The 18492-nt window shown below is 38.1% G+C and overlaps 2 protein-coding genes across 14 annotated transcripts in view; one reads left to right on the top strand and one right to left on the bottom strand.

Moving 5' to 3' along the window:
- Positions 1–85, bottom strand: part of LOC113606889 (serine protease inhibitor Kazal-type 10-like) — a 90286-nt gene extending 90201 nt beyond the window's left edge. For all 5 annotated transcript variants that reach the window (XM_027081681.1, XM_027081679.1, XM_027081678.1 and 2 more), the window contains exon 1: positions 41–85. The gene's annotated coding sequence lies outside the window, so the exon portion shown is untranslated. The remainder of the gene's footprint in view (positions 1–40) is intronic.
- A 172-nt stretch (positions 86–257) lies between these two features.
- FBXO38 (F-box protein 38) overlaps positions 258–18492 on the top strand; it is a 52425-nt gene continuing 34190 nt past the window's right edge. For 8 of the 9 annotated variants that reach the window (XM_027081676.1, XM_027081675.1, XM_027081672.1 and 5 more), the window contains exons 1-7: positions 258–370; positions 7327–7516; positions 11427–11560; positions 14368–14531; positions 14741–14906; positions 16192–16329; positions 17495–17632. In XM_027081676.1, coding sequence (XP_026937477.1) covers positions 7389–7516; positions 11427–11560; positions 14368–14531; positions 14741–14906; positions 16192–16329; positions 17495–17632 — 868 coding nt within the window. In that variant the 5' untranslated portion in view covers positions 258–370; positions 7327–7388. Of the gene's footprint in view, positions 371–552; positions 890–7326; positions 7517–11426; positions 11561–14367; positions 14532–14740; positions 14907–16191; positions 16330–17494; positions 17633–18492 lie in introns of those variants that run through there. The other variant, XM_027081668.1, reaches the window with a different exon arrangement.

Here is an 18492-nt window from a genome sequence, read left to right as displayed (position 1 = left end):
GCTACTTTACAAAAGAGAAACGCGAAAACCGAAAGCTCACCCAAAGCCAACAAAAAACAAACCGCAGAATCACGAGCATTTATCCGGCGTCCGACGCTAGACGCTTTGGGCGTGGCGCCGCTGTCACGTGAATGAAGGACGCGCCCCCAGCGCGCTCCTAAACGCCACGCTTAACATGGCTGCCGGGCCTGGACACCCGCGCCCCACACCCAGCATGGGCATGGGGAGCGGACCCAGCCCGGGATACCAACACTCCGGAAGTGCCCGAGGGGCGGCGGAAGCGGAAGCGCCCCGGCGGTGGGGGCCGCGGGAAGTGTATGTTGCGTTTCTCCCTCCCTCCACCACTACAACAAACGGAGGGCTGGCGTAGGTGAGGCGGCGGCCGGGTGGGCCGGGGGCGGGCGGCGGACTGCAGAGCCCGGGGTGCGTGCGGCGGGTGGAGGCGGCTGGATGGGGCTCTGCGGCCCCCGACCGCTCGGGCTCTTGGTCTTCGGCCCCTTTCGGGCCTAGAGCTCCCCGAAGAGCCGGGATTGGGTTTGTGGTTCTTGGCCTTCTAGGCCCTGGTGACAGGGTTTGCCACCTTGCCTGAATCTGGTCCAAGATCCCAGGATACAGAACCCTCCCTGAGTCTTGATTTTCTCAACAAAATGGGGACTTTTGGCCTGGCCAACTTCTGGGACCCCATCCCACTCTGGGCGTCAGAAGTTCCACGATTTTAACGTTAAGTCAGTGTTTAAGCCCGTGTGTTAAGGACTGTAGTCAGCTTACTGAGGAGATGTTCTGAGCAGGACGCAGTGAATACATCTTTGAGAGGCGGCCAGCTAAGGGATCGGGAGCCCGGAGTTCTAGACTTACCTCGTCCACCGACTCACTCTCTGACCTTGCCCAGGTCCGTTACCCTCTCTGTGCCACGGTTTACGTATCTGTAAAACGAAGGTGTTGGATGCTTCTGATCCCCCTCCTAGCTCTAAAATCAGGTTCTCAACTCCCTTTCAAGGAATCTTACCTTAGAGACAGGCCAGAAAAGCATCTCTTCCCTGCATTTTGTGTAGCCAGGATGACTTATCAGAGGTGTCTACCATGTTTCTTTCCAGACGCCAAATCGGCCAAGGGCAACTGGCACTTCGTAAGGTTCCTATGTTTCCTGTGTAGTGGAAAGCTCTGTCCTGAAGACTTTGTTTTAGAAACCTATACCAGCAGTGTAAAACACGCAAATGTGAAACATAGGAAACCTTTGTTTTTTATCTTAAAACTGCTATTAAATTGCTGGATTACCTTCCTATTTCTGGACTGGAGATTTCTCATCTGACAAACGAATAAGTTAGATTAGGTCACAGGTTCTTAATCCCCTTTCCCATAATCTGCACGAATGAAGAATAAAATAATGGCTCCATAAAGCCATGATTTTCTGGGGGAGGGAAAAGGTGAGGTGTGGAGAGTACATATTATGTAGCCATATAGATTGAAAAATCTGTGCTTGTAATTTTTAACTTTTTTTGACAATTACTGGTCTAGGTTATCACTAAGGTTCTTTCTCTTTAAAATTTGTGATGCTGTGATTCTTATGTCCTCTTTGGGTAAAGAATATAGACTTGTGTGTTTGTTTAAATGACTGTGTGCCTGGAAGTACACACTTTAGTTAAAAAAAGATACACAATGGGAGAAGAAGGAAAAGCTAGATTACAGTAAGGAAAAGTGACATAGTGAAATAAAATTGAACTTGAACTAGAGTTAAAGACATGGATCCTTGTTTCAGCACTGGTATTGATACTTTCTGGGTTTGTGACTTTGGGCAAGGCAGCTTACCTCTCTGGTTCTTACTTTCCTTATCTTGGAAAATGAAAGATTGGACTGGATGACTCCTGGACATTTTCAGTACTATAATTCTGTTTTCTTATTTGTTTTTTATCTGACCAGCTTGGTGGATGTGGTGCGGCATTTCTTTAGGCAAGAGAGGCTGTTCTAGGAAGTAGACATAGAAGATCTATGATGAGGAATGGTGTCAAATTGACATGCAATATTACATTGATATGAGCAAGCTGAAGCCAATAGAAACTGAAGAAGGGTGTTAGAAACCTGAAGGGCAGGGGAGCCCTTGACCAGATAGGATGATTGAAGACATTGGGAAGTTTTAAATGGGAGAGAGATATTTTTGGCGAGGTTAATGAAGGGGAATTTAAGTTACAGTAATTGAAGTGGCTGAGTTGTCAGAAACTGTTGGTAGAATCTGTCTCTACTGTGAGACTGTAAGCTTCATGGGAGGAAAGACTTTGTCACCACCTAGCACCTAATAGGCAATAAAAAAGTAGTCGAGTGAGTGGTTGGTTGGATGGACTGATGAATAGATAGAAAATAACAATTCTCTGGAGAAACTCCTTTTTAAAAAATTGCTATTAATTAGATACAGAATGGGGAAATTGATTCAGCATTGTGAAAGTTTCATAAAAGAAGAGGTCCCTAAGTTTTCTCATTAGTTGTAAGGTAAGTCGGTTTATCGCTGCCCTATAAAGTATGTTAGTAAGAGACAAACACGTACCTTGGAGGGTCCAGTGTGATCTGAGTAAGAGAGTAATGAGAAGAATAAGACAGGGATGAAAGAGGATGTTGACAAGATGGAACAGGTGTAAGAAGATTTCTAAGTTGTGCGTAGGGACTAAAAGAGTAGGTTTATATAGGACTTTTATAGGTATCAACGATTGTCAGAATTGTGTACAATACATGTTAAAACCTCTATAATGAAAGTAGAGAATAAAAAGGAAAATGATTTTTGCAAGCAAGGAAATGTTGGTGCTCCTCAACAAGAGGTTGAAGTAGCCTGGAGGGTTAAGGTTTAAAAGATAGGGATAAATCTGGGAGCAACCAGAATGAATTAACTTAGTAGAGGATAGTGTAGTCTAGTTTGGGATAGGAGGAGATTTGAACCGGCAGGTTGCAAGGAGAGGAGCACACCTATGTGTTAATGAGAAGGACCTTCCTTACCTTGTTGGGTTTCTCAAGTTTAAAGAATGCTCAGAAACAATTCAGGCTTACTACTTAGAACATACTTGGGCCACTAGGACAAAAGTGATGCTTCCTGTGGCTAAGGTCTGCTAAACAGCCAGCCACAGGATGACTGTAGGAGACCCAGGGCTGCTGTAGGCTACTGTGTGTGAGCCAAATTAGATGGACCACAAGCTCTAATTTGTGAAGGAGGGTGTGGTCAGCAGCAGTTCTATCAGAGCATCGAGAAGTGCATCTCCAAGCACTGGGGCATAGCTCTGGAATGTAGGCAGCCAGCCGAGGTGCAAAGGATTGACTTGATGACAGGTTGTATAGTGTAGGCTGAGAAATCTGAATCCCAGCCTGAACTCTGACACTTAATATAAGCCCTTGGCAAGTGACTTATACCCTGTGGTTCTGTTTGTCCATCTAAAAATTGAGGGACCAGCCTTGGATAGGGTCCTCTGGATGAGCTTCCATGTCTCTGTGAAGCCCCTGAAATTATATATGAGTCTGGGTGTGTTTTGTTTTTGTCTTGGGGGGATGTACAGCTTTCATCATAGTCTCAGATGGGTTTGTGACCCACAAAAAATTAAGAACTGTGTGACCCTTTAAGTCTGTGAAGGACTCTTCACCTTTTAACTTTCTGGGATTCAAAATGATATTTCTTTGAGGTTTAGAATCTCAGCCTCCAGGACTTGCTGACCCTAAAAAATGACACCTAGTGCTGCAAAATGTAGTCTCTGCATATTTATACCCACTTGTTATTTATACTCACCTCTCCCTTACCCTCCATAACTCCTCTGCTAGGCCCGTTCCTATGTGTCATCTTTATCTACTGTTGATAACTGGAATTCCCTCTTTTCCTCTTTCTACTTGCTGCTGCTTTGGACCTTCTCTACCTTATTGAGTTTCTCAAGTGGTGAGTGGTGATATTTTGGAGATAGGGGTAGGAAGAAACCAAGACACAGAAGACCAGTCATGGCAGTTTTCTATTCTCACCTGCTTTTATCCCTCATCCCACTAAAAGACAAGCAATTGAGAGAGAACATGCACGTATAAGAGAGACTCCGTCATCACTAGGTCTCCGTCTTTCATGGTGTTTTCTTTTCAAACAGGGATACCAGGCCTCTGTACTCAGTGCCTGGGATGAAATGCTCTCAGCCTAGTCCAGTCATGTATTTCACTTAAGTGATGATGAAGCCAGCTTTAGTTGAAACAGTTGTGTGGGGTTTTTTTTGTTGTTGTTTGTTTTTTTAAGTAGAGTTTGAATGGTGGTGAGGGCAAATAATTGAGTCCTTGAATGAGCCTTTTATCTCCTTAATATTGCCAGGGGCACCTACTTGGACTGGAGAGGACTGAGGAATTTCCTCCAGCTATGGGTCCTGAACTGTTAAAGCCCCTAGATGGAAGATGGCAGTCTTATCCTTTACCCCAACGTTCATCTCCACAAGTCCCTTTCCCACCGAAGCCTTGTAGCAGGGGAGTCACTACTCCACCTGCTGCCAAATAAATAGCTCTATGATCAAGTTTTCAGTTCTAGATGTGATATGGGAACTATGTTACAATTTCACCTAAATTTTTGTTGTAGTCCTCTTAACTTAGGCCCTTTGGTAGTAGTGTTAATGCATAGTAGGTTAAATGGATCTTTGTGGGCTTGCTGGAGACTTAACCTAACCTCTCTATAATGTTGTATAATGTCATATCTGTGAGTAAATATTTTTGTAAGTTCTAAACAAGGGAACTTTATATAAACTCAGTGATATTTAAGGTGCAATCTATTGGTTTAAAATTTCAAGTGTATGTTGTGCACTGGAGCTACTAAATCTGATTCACACAAAACCACAGTATTGCAAAATAAGGAGCAATAAAAGGTGGAGTCATAAGATGAGGGTGGAAATTATTAAGTGGTGTGGATTTGCTGAAGGAAAAGAAGGGGGAAGGGCCAAGAAGGATTTTCACTTAGAGGATGAAATCAAGAACGTGGTATCCATGAACGGTTAGAGTTGTCAAAGGTGAGGGTGTAAAAGGTGAAGCATGTGCTAAATAACATAGCTGGAGAATTAATCCATGGTTGGATTGGTCTGTACTGGTTTATAGCCTTGTCAACGTATTTGAATGCCTCAGTGTAGCTAATTGTTATGTGTTCCTATTGGAGTAAAGTATGATTGCATTTTTGCCAGGGTTACAGGCTTGTTTCTGAGATCACTGAGTGCTGTGGTGGCAAAAATAGGAGCGTGAAATGGTTCTTAGCAGCCTTGCAGCTACTGGGCACATATGGAATAACGGAAAGACTGATGGATATCCACACATCAGACGTGTGATTTGTTATCACCCAGTGGCAGGAGATTGAGATTCTCTTCCTTTTCCTGGCAGAGACATGATCAATATAATACTATCCAAGTTGCTATGGGAGAAGCTAATGTTAGTTAAGTCTCACAGGGAGCTCAGAAGGGGAGTTTAGTAGGAGACGTTTTTTCAGAGGACTTAACGTTTAACTAGATTTTGAAGGCAGAATAGTGGTTTTCCAGGCCAAAAAAAAAAAAAGGAAGGGAAGAACATTAGATTTAATAGCTTATTAGGAATAAAAGATGAATGTTAAACAAATGGATGAACTGGGATACTGGTGTGGCTGGAGTGAGCAAGTGATAAGAAGTGAAAGATGAGATTGGAAAGGTGGCTTGGTCAGGTTGGAAAGATTTTATCCTCTGCAAACTAGGATTTCTTGTAGGCTGATTTGGTTTCTGTTTGATCATGTGTATTAAATTTCTATAAAAACAAATTCAGTGAACTGTAGCTCATGTACCTACTCTTTGCAGAATTCCTTAAGTCCATACTACTAACTGCCTGTTGATATTAATCCACACACAATTCTAAAAACTTATTTCTTTGGTTTCCCAGGCCATAGCTGATTAGAAGCAGCAAATTAGAGGTGTATGTGTGTGTTTGGGTGGAGTGCAGGGAGAAGCAAGCATGCTGACACCAGTCAGAAGTCACAGTGCATAACCTTTCAGTGAGGGGAGAAGAGACCAGAAAACACACACACACGCACACACACACACACACAAGAAATAAAAGAATTCACTTAGCCTTGTAGTTTGCTCCCATATGCTGCTGAAGCAAAGGAACCCCAGAAACTCCATATAGTTCAGGAGTCCTTGAGACTATATTGCAGAATATAATGTATATTCAAATGATAACCTCAGGTCATCAAGAAAAGATTACACTTTTATTGCAACTCTGTAAGAAAATGGAAGCATGGGGTCCACTTTAGAAACTTTTGATAGTAACAGGTTATAATAAAGAAAAAGCATTGGTGCATAAAAGGGAGCAAACACTGTTTAATCCAGAGGTTGACAGATTTGCGACAGCAATTCTTTGCATCACTATAGCATGATTAAGCTCTGAACTCTACAGTTCTCTCACTTTGAATCCAGATAAGGTTTCCGAATTTTACCAGAGATAATTGATAATGCTGTTTAAAGGACACTGTTTTCACATAGTTCCCTCTTAACCTGATCTGCAAAATAAAACAAACCTCTGGGCAGAAGTTCGCTCATCTGACTTTTATGTTATTTCCCCCACTCAGTTCCTCTTCCTTTCTCTTCTTCCTCCCTCACTAAAGCTTATTTTAAAAACAAACAAAACACATCTGATACATAAGTGAATTAACCTCTGCTCCTTAATATTTATGGGAGAGGGTGAGGGAGAAGGGTTGTTTTATTCTTCCTCTGAAATTGCATGTAAAATTAAGTAGTTTTTTTGGTTATTGCTTTTTGTGGAGAAGGTTAATAGTTTTTTTTTTTAATCATATTCATAAAGGGATATGTGACCCACCAGTGAAATCTGATCCCCTCACTTTATAGGTGGAGAAGGAAGAATTTAAAAGGTGATTCAAGTTTATAGAAGTAGTTTGTGGCAGATCCAGGACTAGAATCCAAGAGTCTTCTCCTTTCTGCTGTGTTGGGGCAGTCCTAGAATCACAAGCGCCTGGAGTTGGAAAGGGTTTTGTTTGTTTATTTTAATCTTATCTTACATATGAGGAATTTGATGCTTGGAGAAATTGAGTGAATTAGCTAGGAAGCAACAGAGTACGAATAGAATCCAGGACTCCTGATTCCTTGGATTTTTGCTCATTCTAAGTAATGCATTTTTATCTCTACTGCTGTTCAGGAAAAAGATGTTCTGTGCCTTTTCGTGTAGTATTTTTATTAATTTGAATGTAGTCTGTACCATTGTAATAGCACTACGTTTGTCTGTATTCTAAAATAAACATTGTTTTACCAAGATAATTTCTGCATCTGGGTTTCGTGTGTTTTAGTCTATCTAATCACTGCTTGCTTTCAGGTCTTTGAACTCAAGTAACCAAAAGGAGAGATTTGCTCTTTGATACTGGAGATAACGCAGCAATGGGTCCACGAAAGAAAAGTGTTAAAACGTGTCTCATGAACAATGATATTCCTGAAGAAACAATATCAGATGAAACAAAGGACTATATGAATCAACTTTCACATGAAGTGCTTTGCCATATTTTTAGGTAAGATTTTGTTTGGTTGATTTTCACCTACATGGAATGTATAGTATAAGTAGGAGCAAATGCTAGAGCTATGCTGTCCAATATGGTAGTCACTAGCCACATGTGGCATTTAAATTAAATTAAATTAAAGATCCAGTATGGCTAGTGGCTACAGTATAGGACAGTACAGACAGTGAAGATAGAGAATATTTCCTTTATTGGAGAAAGTTTTATTGGGCAGCCATTATCTAGACTGTGTTAACATTCCAGGCTTCTTGGAATTCTTACTGACTGATAGATTTGTTGACTTTTATTATTACAGTACCTTGTGTGTATGATATAAAGCAGTGTTTCTGACTTTTGGATTACAGTCCACAGTGAGAAACACTTTTGCTCTGTGTGCACATAAACGAAAGTAAATGAAAAAAGTTTTGTGAAATAATACCCATCATTGGTATATGCAGTGCACACATTAAAGTTGTTTTGAGGTAAATTTTTTTCAAAATCCTTTTTTAAAACTATATATATATATATATATATATATTTTTTTTTTTTTTTTTTTGCGATATGCGGGTCTCTCACTGTTGTGGCCTCTCCCGCTGCGGAGCACAGGTTCCGGACGCACAGGCTCAGCGGCCATGGCTCACGGGCCCAGCCGCTCTGCGGCATGTGGGATCTTCCCAGACCGGGGCACGAACCCGTGTCCCCTGCATCGGCAGGTGGACTCTCAACCACTGCGCCACCAGGGAAGCCCTAAAATTATATTTTTATCTAAACTGTATTATAACAATTGTTAAAGAAACCAGAGACAAAACCAAAAAAACAATCAATGAAACCCTTTCATTATAGTTTCTCCTGCTCTCTTCTTTCATTATCCACTCAAATAAACACATCCTAATATACTTTGTCTCTGGAATGAGAGACCAGAGTTTGATCCTGAGTCTCTCATTTACTATCTCTGGACCAGTGATAGATATAAAGATGTTATTATAAGGATTCAATGAGATAATGCTTTTAAAGCACTCAATTCACTGCATGGCATAAACACTTGGTAAGTGTTAATGGTTATATTGTGTTTGCCTTTTTTCATATTGCTGCATGGTCTTCATAATTATCATTTTAGTCACTGCTTTCTATTCCACTGACTATGAATGATAATTACCTTTTCTTGTATTCTTTTGTCTCTGTTGTTTCTAATTTTTCTCTTATATAATGCAACTAATTTATCTAAGCATCTGAATTTTCCATTATTTTAGATTATTTACCTAGGGGAGATTTCCATATTTGAAGTTCCTAGAAAAGTTTTGAATTTTTAAAAAATTACTGAATATTTGCAGATTAAGAAGTTTTAAAATCGTGATAGCAGAGTTATTTTAGGGAACTATGGGCACTTTATTTTTCTTTTCCAGTATAAATTTGTATTAGTCTTTATCTTCTGCAGTTTGTTATTATGTGACACAGTATAGTTTTTGTTCAGTTCTATCTGGGAATAGAAGGCCCAATTAAACTAATAGACTTTTTTTTTAACATAACAGGATAATACTAAAGTTCATCTGGCAGGAAAAGTTCTGTAGCCAAAATTTTTCAGAAAAAGAGTCTAACCCTACTAGATGTTCAAATGTATTCTAAAATACACAATAATTAAAGATTTGGTACGGGAGAAGATAGCCAGACAGTTGGGTAAAACAAACTCCATATATAGGCTCCATATGTAGATTCAAATATACGTGGGGATCTAGTTTATGATAAACTTGGTATTCACATCAGTGAGGAAAAGCTGAGTGGATTATTCAGTGATGATGTCACAACCGAAAAACATTTGAAGAAAATAATAAAAGCATGTTCTCTCTCTCATATCTGACAACTATATTCTAAATGTATCAGTGAATTAAACAATGAAGCTATTAAAATACTAGAGGAAAGCATAAGTAAAATTGTTTCTAGGGATGTGTGTTAGATGTTTGTTGACTAATGGTAGGGCATATTATGAACAAATTTGATCATATTTTAAATTGAGAGTGGATTCGATTTTGCGGTTCAAACAGAATATAACAGTAGAAGGAGTGGAATCAAATAGAAGGACGTTACCCTGGTTATAGTGAAAAAAACATGCAGCAAATTGGCAGAATGTAAGGAGAACTGTGAACTAAGCTGAGTACTTGAATATGGTATTCTAAAAATAAACATTTATTTTTAGGCTTCTAAAGTTTTTATCTGAGGACTCATTTTGTAGTCCTGTAATAACCATTTAGCATGTTTTCATGAAACAAGAAAAACCATGGCTTCCTTAAAAGAAACTTAATCTTTGCTGTACCTGCCATGTTAAACACATCTTTTCGAAAATATGTTTGATCTGCCTTTTGAACTCCAGCTTTTTGACTATGTATCTGTGGAGTAAAAATACATTCTTTTTCTGAGGGCAAATATAAGATAATCTCCATAAGATTACTGATGTTTGTATTTCAAGGGAGTGTAATATTAACTCAGGCAAATACTTTGGATAAAAATCAGTGATTTGTGGAAAAAAGTTTTAGTGGCAAAACTTGATTTAGAAAACAAATTCAGTTTTTCATTGTTTATAAAGTGTATAGTTATATAGTTTCTGAAAAGTATCCTCATATCTAAGTTATGGAAACTGTAAATTAAGTTGGCAATAATGCTTTTTTGGTAGAGAATTTGACTTTATTTTATTCTCTTTATTTAAATAGTTATAAAAGAGAATGCAGAGGGGCCAGAGGTAGAAAAAAAATAGAGCAGAGGAATATTCAGCAGGTATACCTGGACTTTGCTTTAGAATTAGCTTAATTTTTAGGAAATAGACCCAACTGTTGACATCCTTGCTCTTCCTCTCTCAAATTATTTAGCTGTTGACTTTTTTCTGGTTAACTTTTCTGAGCCAATTTCACCACTTGTAAAGTGGAGTAACAATAGCACCTACTATATCAATGAGAGTTGTATCAGGAAACAAGATACCCTCGGCTGGAATTTGAAGATAACTTAATGAAGGGATCATTCAGAGAGGTGTACGTAGGGTTAAGGGAACAGGAAGTGATGCTGAAGATTCATTCAGCTAGGGGACTAGCAATAGCAGAAAGCCTTTGCCCTGCCTTCCGTTGGCCAAAGTCACCTCATAGTCAGAGGGGTGGGGAACACAGCAGAACAGAGAAGGGAAGAAAAAGGATTGGGGGAGGGCTGTGTTGCAAACAGGAAAATAACCTAGCTTGTAAAAGTTGTGAAACAGTGACTGTAGTACAGTGTCTGTGACACAATACCAGCTCAATAAAGGGTAGCTTTTGCCTTTTTTTTTTTTTAATTAACCTAGGTCTGTTGAGAGAGAGATATATATATTGGTATTACTGGAAACAACAAAAGTAGAGGTTAGTTGAAAAGCTTCATGAAGGAAGAGATAACAGGGGAGGTCGGAAAAAAGGAAATTGTAATTCAGATGAGTGTTTTTCACTTAATGCTTATGCAATACTTTTATTAGAGTATGTGATTAAAAGGTAAAAGATCTAGGGGAAAATGTACACTATAAACTTAGTATACGTATTTGTTCAAATTGATCAGTTCTCTGATCTTTTGTACATTCCCTTATCACTATACCTTGAAATGTACTGAGATTTTTTTTTCCTTTTTTTTTTTTTTTTTTTGAGATTTTCTTTGTCCTTAAAATCAAAAGGGAAAAGGCAGGATTTATCACATGCTCTGTGGAGGGAGCTCCACACTTTATTTGGATGCTTGAGTATTTGCTGTTTTTTTTTTTTTTTTTTAGTAAAAAGGTATGTATGCATGTTAATCTTAAAACTCGGTGAATATTACTACAGTCTTATTTTATTTGAGGGGCAGGAGAATGGAGGAAGGAAAAAGTAACCTGTCAGTGAGATGAAGTACTTACCCACTTGATAAATATGAGTTTCTTTCTCTTACAAAGGTACCTCCCTCTGCAGGATATCATGTGTATGGAATGTCTTTCCCGGAAGCTAAAGGAAGCAGTCACCCTATATCTGAGAGTTGTGAGGGTAGTGGATCTTTGTGCAGGGCGATGGTGGGAATACATGCCGAGTGGTAAGTAAATTTAGCCTGTAATGTACAGTGGAGCCCCACTGGAAACTACTAATAACGTTCCCATGAAAAGCTACTTGTTACTTTGGGATAGGCAATCTAGGCACCTTGTAGGTAGGGAGGCAGGATTTTATCTAAATTTTTTGGGTTAGTTTAGGTTGATGAAATGAGTTTTGCCTGAGGCTTTACTGTTTTAGTGGTCTGTTTCATTTCCTACTCCTTAAGAAACTACATCAGTCTATTCCACAAATATATGATTGGAAAATACATATTGAGACTTTGATTAGCTAAGTATATGTCTATCACATTTGACAAAGTGTCCTTTCTTCCATGATGCAGATTTTCATGCACCCTCTGGTTAAACAGATATTTATCAATTTTTGTAAAGCTGCTCTAGTTGTAGGTCACAGAAATTGCACTTCTGGAACTTTCATTTCTTTAGCACTTTTAAAAGGCCTGTGCTAGGTCTTGGAGATTTCTCAAATAATGCATTGGCCTTGCGTGTGAAGAACTCAAAGTTAGTACCCTAACCACAACAAATGGACCTCAGGTAAGGAGACCACCAGAAAAGAAAGTTCATAACTTTAGTTAAGCAGAGCACACCTCAAAGGGGAGAAATAATATTAAGGGCTAATCAGGTTTCTTTTCAGTTAACACCAATCTGTTAATTATTCTGCTTTAGTTAATGTTGTTTAGCAATTTTGAATATCTTTTTAAACTACCTTTCATCAACAATATTCAGATCCTGATATTTTGAAAATGTGATTAAGCTGTGGTGCTGGGCAAAGGGGAGGGGTCCTTAATAGAAGTGAAGGGCTGAGGAGATAATTGTCTTCTTCTGTTCTATTGTGTGGAACAGAACAGACTGCCTCTGAAATACTGAGATATTGTACAGTTTGGGGTGCTGCATAAGCTTTCAAGAGGGTCATCAGTCAACTGATAACTCTTATCAGTTGGCCGGAGTTATCACTATATCTTTTTGTGAAGAACATTGCAGAGACTTGAGGCTAGAACACAGCTTGATGGGAAGCAAAGCACATTTGTCTTCAAATACTTTAAAGAAACTATCGTAAGGGAAAAGCATTCATCATATTGCAGAGACAGCAGGAAAGAAAAAATCAGGGCAATGTGAAAAGGACTGTCATTTCTTTTATTAGATTTTCTTTAACGGAGCTTAGGCCAGTAGGAAATATGGACATGGGGTTAATGCACTACATAAAGAGATAGGATAGCAGAGCTCCCATGTGGTGCAATCTTACAATTAAAATCTCTGCCCCGTATCAAATTAGAGAAGAATTTGTCTGCACATTGCTGGCTTCTTTTAGACTGTGATAAATACCTGTGAGCCCAAGACTTCCCATCGCTGCAACAAATATAAAAGAGAGTCAAAGCAAAGTCTCTATGGCCTAGAATAAGGTCTTACTAACCCTGCTTTGCTAATGCCACCTTGGTCTGGTCTCTGGAGTTTATACCCTGATTCTCTATATAATAATGCTAAATAAGGTTTTTATATAGCACTTTTTGGTTTACATATATGATCTCCTTGGACTCTCACACCATCTCTGTAAAGAAGGTGGAGAGAGGCAACGTGTAATGTACAACAAGAGAGGATAGACATTGGCAAAGGTCACATTCATTTTTTACATTTTTAAATAGGGTGATAAACCTTTTCATTGGGTTGTGAGAGTAGATATGTAAAATGATTAACACATTGAATCGTTTAGTAGAGTTACTGTATAAGACAATAATAAGAACTGTTATTATAATTAGAGAGACCAGGTAATCTCTTGAGGTCCCTTCTTACTCTTCATTTTTTTGTGAATCTGAAGCTAACATAGCATCTAGACTAGCCCTGTACAAGCAGAACAACTTTTGAAAACTGTAGTAACACTTAATGGTTTGGGACTTCATTTTTATTCTTGAAAATTAATATTTTTATTTATCATTAGTGAGTAGACAGTTAGCTTTCTGGTGGCCTCTATTAAAAACAAAAAGTAAGATAATAAAGTATCATCAGTATGAGACTTATCTCCTTACTTACCGCACCAGCAGCTTGTACTGTGGAAGTAACCTGTATCTTTCTCCTCCCATCTGGTTGTTTCCCACTGTGGAGCACAGCTGGCCTCTCAGATAAATAGTTTTCTGTCAGTTCAGCATCCTCGTAGTTTGGATTGCTTATGCTCTCTTAGCTAACTTGCATCCGTCTTTTTCAAAAGAATGAGTTGTCTAAAATGTCCTGGGAATGATAGTTAAACACAGGATAAAGTAATTATTGGGAAATGGGTAACTAAGAGAACGCAGTTTGAGATGGGATTTGGGTTAGAACTGTGAGCTTCCTGAAGATGGGGATCCTATCTTACTTATTTTTTTAGTTGTGACCTCTATAGAGCCTAGAGGTTTTATGGACCAGAGAGTACCTTTGGGGGAGGAAGGTGGTGGCCAGAAAGGTTGTCCGTCCTCTCACATCAGTCAAGTAGGTCCAAGTCATCTGGTTTAAAAGTGTGTTGTTCTTAGTTGAAGATTTATGTGCCTTAAAAGCAGGAGCAACAACAAAAAAGAAAATAGTAAATTAAAAGTTTCAGCTGTAAAGTATCAACTCAGAATAAGTGGTGTTCCTGACACATTTCCTCTGTTACTAAGGGAAATATTTTCTGTTTAACCATTTGTTCAGCTGTAGTGTTAGCCTTATGAAAATTTAAAAAGGAAATCTTTTTTGTTGTTGTTTTAACTTTTGATAAAAATTACAAGTGCCTATAAATTTTGACCAACAGAAAGATGAACTTGGCTCTAAATACTTGTGAACTTCTTAGGCTTCACAGATTCCAGTTTTCTGACACTATTGAAGAAGATGCCAGATGTTGAACAGCTATATGGCCTTCACCCTAGATACCTTGAGAGGCGAAGGGTACGGGGCCATGAGGCTTTTAGCATTCCAGGAGTTCTGGAAGCTTTGCAGGCATGCCCGAACTTAGTGGTGAGTGCACCTGGTTGAACATTTGACATCAACTAATTGATGAAATATTAAATTAAAAGAATGATAGAACATGTTCAGTCACATGAAAATTTCGTCCACAACGAACTTTTAAGTTCCACTGCATGCTTAGCATCTTATGATACAGAAATAGAAGCTTTAGATGCTAAATTAAAAGCCTTTCTTGTGTTTGCTTTGGCATTATTCTGTAGGGTGTGGAAACTTCTCATTTGGAATTGGTAGAATCTATTTGGACATACATGCCACATGTTCATATTTTGGGGAAGTTTCGTAATCGTAATGGAGCATTTCCAATTCCTCCTGAAAATAAACTGAAAATTCCTGTAGGAGCCAAAATCCAAACTTTACATTTAGTTGGTAAGTACATGTTTCTTGGGTTGCTTGTGACTCCTTGAAATGCCATACAACTGAATATTCACTGAAAGGGAACAATGAGGATTTTAGAAACGGCTTTGCTGATTGATGATGGTAAAAGAAATGCTTGTGAGACTTGTATACAATTTTAGATTTCCCATTAAAGGGCCCCAGGGAGTGGGGGGTTGGCGGCAGACAGGTAGGTGAGAGAACTACTATTTCACAACCAATCTGATCCCGTTTTGATAGGCAGTTTGGGTAGTTTTGAAAGTTGTTGGGGTTTTTGTGTTTTTGTTTTTTGTTTCTTTTTTGTTTATAGAATGGATTTGGGGTAAAATGTGGATTGGGCATAGAATATAACTGTCTTGTCTGGATCTGTCTCACCCTTGCTACCCTTGGGTTTCCTAGTCGGAGCGACCACCATCATGGTAGATGCTAAATGTACCTTTGTGAGTTTTGCATCTTGAGTCCTAATCTGTACCTCACTTCTTCTGCTTTTCTTCCTTTGGACTAATCCTCAGTTAGTACAGTGTTTATGCATAGTTCAGTACTAAAGCCAACTATGTTTTTTTGCGTGGACCAGGTTAAGGAGTAATCCTTACAGTAGGAGCATTCTGCAGAATTTAGCTTTCAAAGAACCAACAATTTAAGTACTCCCAATTTTGCTTTCTCTAGTTGCTATTGCTAGCAGGGCTTCTATTGACTCAAGGTTAAAAGTTATATTAAACTGGTTTTGCCAGCTACTGCTTTTTAAATGCCATCACCCTGGATCCTTGTATTTCTCTCCGAGAATTGTGTCACTTCTTGGCTGTTCCCTAGTCTACAGTGTTTAGACTCTTGGACAGGTTCCTCAAACTGCTTCGTACCATAAGAATTTTCAAGTTACCCATGCTCTGTCTCCTTCCATATCTCCTGACTTATCCTCCCACTCTACAACCCCTTTCTTCCAGAAATGGTCCTCTGCAGGTATGATTCCTAGTAACTCTGGAAGAGTTAGAGTTGCAAGAAAAACTTGTGTGTATAAAATGTAGAAGTACTTTTTAAATCCCATCTTCCCATATGCCTTTTCTAAAGAAATAATAGTCTGTTTATTGTTTTCTTAAACTGTTCTTTACAAGCCTGTTTTAAATAAGCTTATCTTCCTACGTGTTAATTAGGTAATTTGTTCTGATGAAAATATACAGGAAGGATATATTGTTAACTTGAAAAATAGACTATTGAACTTATACACAGAATACAGTCTTTTAGTGGTTTTCTTGTTTTTTATTTTTTTGTATATATGCTTTAGGGGTGAATGTTCCTGAAATTCCTTGTATCCCAATGCTAAGGCACCTTTACATGAAGTGGGTAAGACTCACTAAACCACAGCCATTCAAAGATTTTCTTTGCATCAGCTTACGAACTTTTGTCATGAGGAACTGTGCAGGTAAGGGTACATAGTTGTGGTGGAATTATACACATACTATTCTAAAAATGTCCTAAAGCAAACTCCATAGCTACATTTGTAAGTGAAATTATATTATGCTATTACTGTTTATGTCTGTAACTTACCTTATGAAGGTAAATGTACTTTTTGTTTTAAAGACAGTAGACATATGATTTTTCTTTGACCCTTAGCAGAAAAAATAATGTGTCAAAATGTCTCTACATATTTCTTATAGGCACTTTTTATAGTATTGTTTTAATAAATTTTTTTTACTTTCTTTGTCTCTGGCCTCCTGATCATTCTGCATGTAAATAGTTGTCTGACCTAATCTACCTTAAAGCATAAAACACTGCTTTTATGATACTACTTTTCTGTTCTGAAACCTTCAGTACTTCTGTTGCCCTACTGTGTCAAGTGGGAACTGTTCTGCTTCAGAATTCATAATACCCAGGGCCCCTCTTGATATCCTTATTTCAGACTCCTTTCTAAGGTACTCCTTTTATTGTCAGGCCTGCCTACTCACTGTTCCCAAACAGCCATACCAGCTTTCGCCTGAGTGTTTTTCCGTATTATTGTTTCCTTGTCCTGCGGTTTACACTTCCTTCTTCCTCTTCACTTGTATACATTTTTTAAGTTTTGTTCTTCAAACTTTCTTTTTTCTTTTTTATGTAGTATATCGGATCTTATTTTTGTACCTGATATGTTCTGCCTTTTTATCTTTTTTATAATTATTCATGTTAGTTTTATGTTTGCGTCAGTTGCAAGCTCTTTGATGGATAGGATCCTATCTTTTGTAATCTTCCATAACACCTAATATAACACTGGTCACATAGAGAGATGTTTAAGTCATTGAGCTGTTTGTTAGAGTGAAGGATCAAATTTTCAACTTGCCTTTTCCCCTTATTTATTTTGAGCTCAAAACTATTGAAACTTCAGGGAATTTACAAAAAATACTAAATCTCCAACGTTACTGAAAAATCCTTATGCTGAATAAGTATGTGGTTAACAGACTAATACTCTTTCCAATGAGAGGTATAAATCGCAGAGAGCCAGCCACTTGGCTGTCATTTTCAGACACAGAACTTATAAGTTATTCATTTCAGTTGCTGATTTGAAAAATCATCTTTATAATTTACATTGTTCCATTGAAATTGTCTTTCTCCAGGACCCACAAACTCCTTGAAATATGTCCCTTTAGTAACAGGCTTAGCCTCTGCCCGCAACTTGGAACATTTGGAAATGGTTCGAGTTCCTTTCCTTGGAGGTCTTATCCAACATGTAGTTGAAGACAGTTGGAGATCAGGTATTCATTTTCCTTTAGTTACTAAATATTTTAAAAAATCAGTTTAAAATTTAGTAAGCTTTTATTTAGCTTCTCTTCTGAGTCTTTATAAAAGAAAATGCTTGTTAGTAATTGTATTTTCTGTCTGATGTATTTAGTGAAGAATAAGTAACCATGAGTGTGGCCAGTATTCATTTCCTTTTTATGCAGTGTTAAACCTTCTCAAAATAGTAGAGTGATAAGGCATGTTTTCTGGCTTGTTAATACTTATTGCTTAGTTAATAACTCATGTTATATTTGGACTCTTTCTGAGAGATGTTAACAGAGATATCCTAGTGCCTTTTGCTGGGAAGAGATGTTTTTTGACTTAGACAACTTAGTTCTACAAAAGAACTTAGGCATTAGTAATATTAATCTAACATTTGCTTAATACTTATAGTATATAAAATGTTTTCATGTTTAACAGTTGGATATTAGGTCGATCCATCAGATGTTGGCTTTTAAAAGAAAAAAATATTTTACTTTCTAGCTCCCATAATTATATTTTAAATGATCATATGTAGCATAACGTGCTCCACGTTAATTATCTCCTCACTGCAACAAAAAGACCAAGAAGTTTAGCTATATAGATAATTAATAGTTGGGATCAGAAAATGTAACTGTGAATATCCAAAATATAAATGAAAAATTATCTAGTACCATTGGTAACAAATAGACATTCTCATTAATACTGTTAAAATATGAGTAAGTACATTTTTAGCATTTTGTCAGTTAATCAAGTCTGGTACAAGTGCACTTCATTAGATTGTGTGAAGGGGATGGAGACTTCCTCAAGATCAACAGCATAATTTTTTTTTTTTTTTTTTTTTTTTTTTTTTTTG

This window comes from Aethalodelphis obliquidens, unplaced genomic scaffold (genome assembly GCF_003676395.1).
Source record: "Aethalodelphis obliquidens isolate GAN/ISIS:26980383/991018 unplaced genomic scaffold, ASM367639v1 scaffold45, whole genome shotgun sequence".
NCBI lineage: Eukaryota > Metazoa > Chordata > Mammalia > Artiodactyla > Delphinidae > Aethalodelphis > Aethalodelphis obliquidens.
This window is presented reverse-complemented; position numbering and strand designations above follow the sequence as displayed.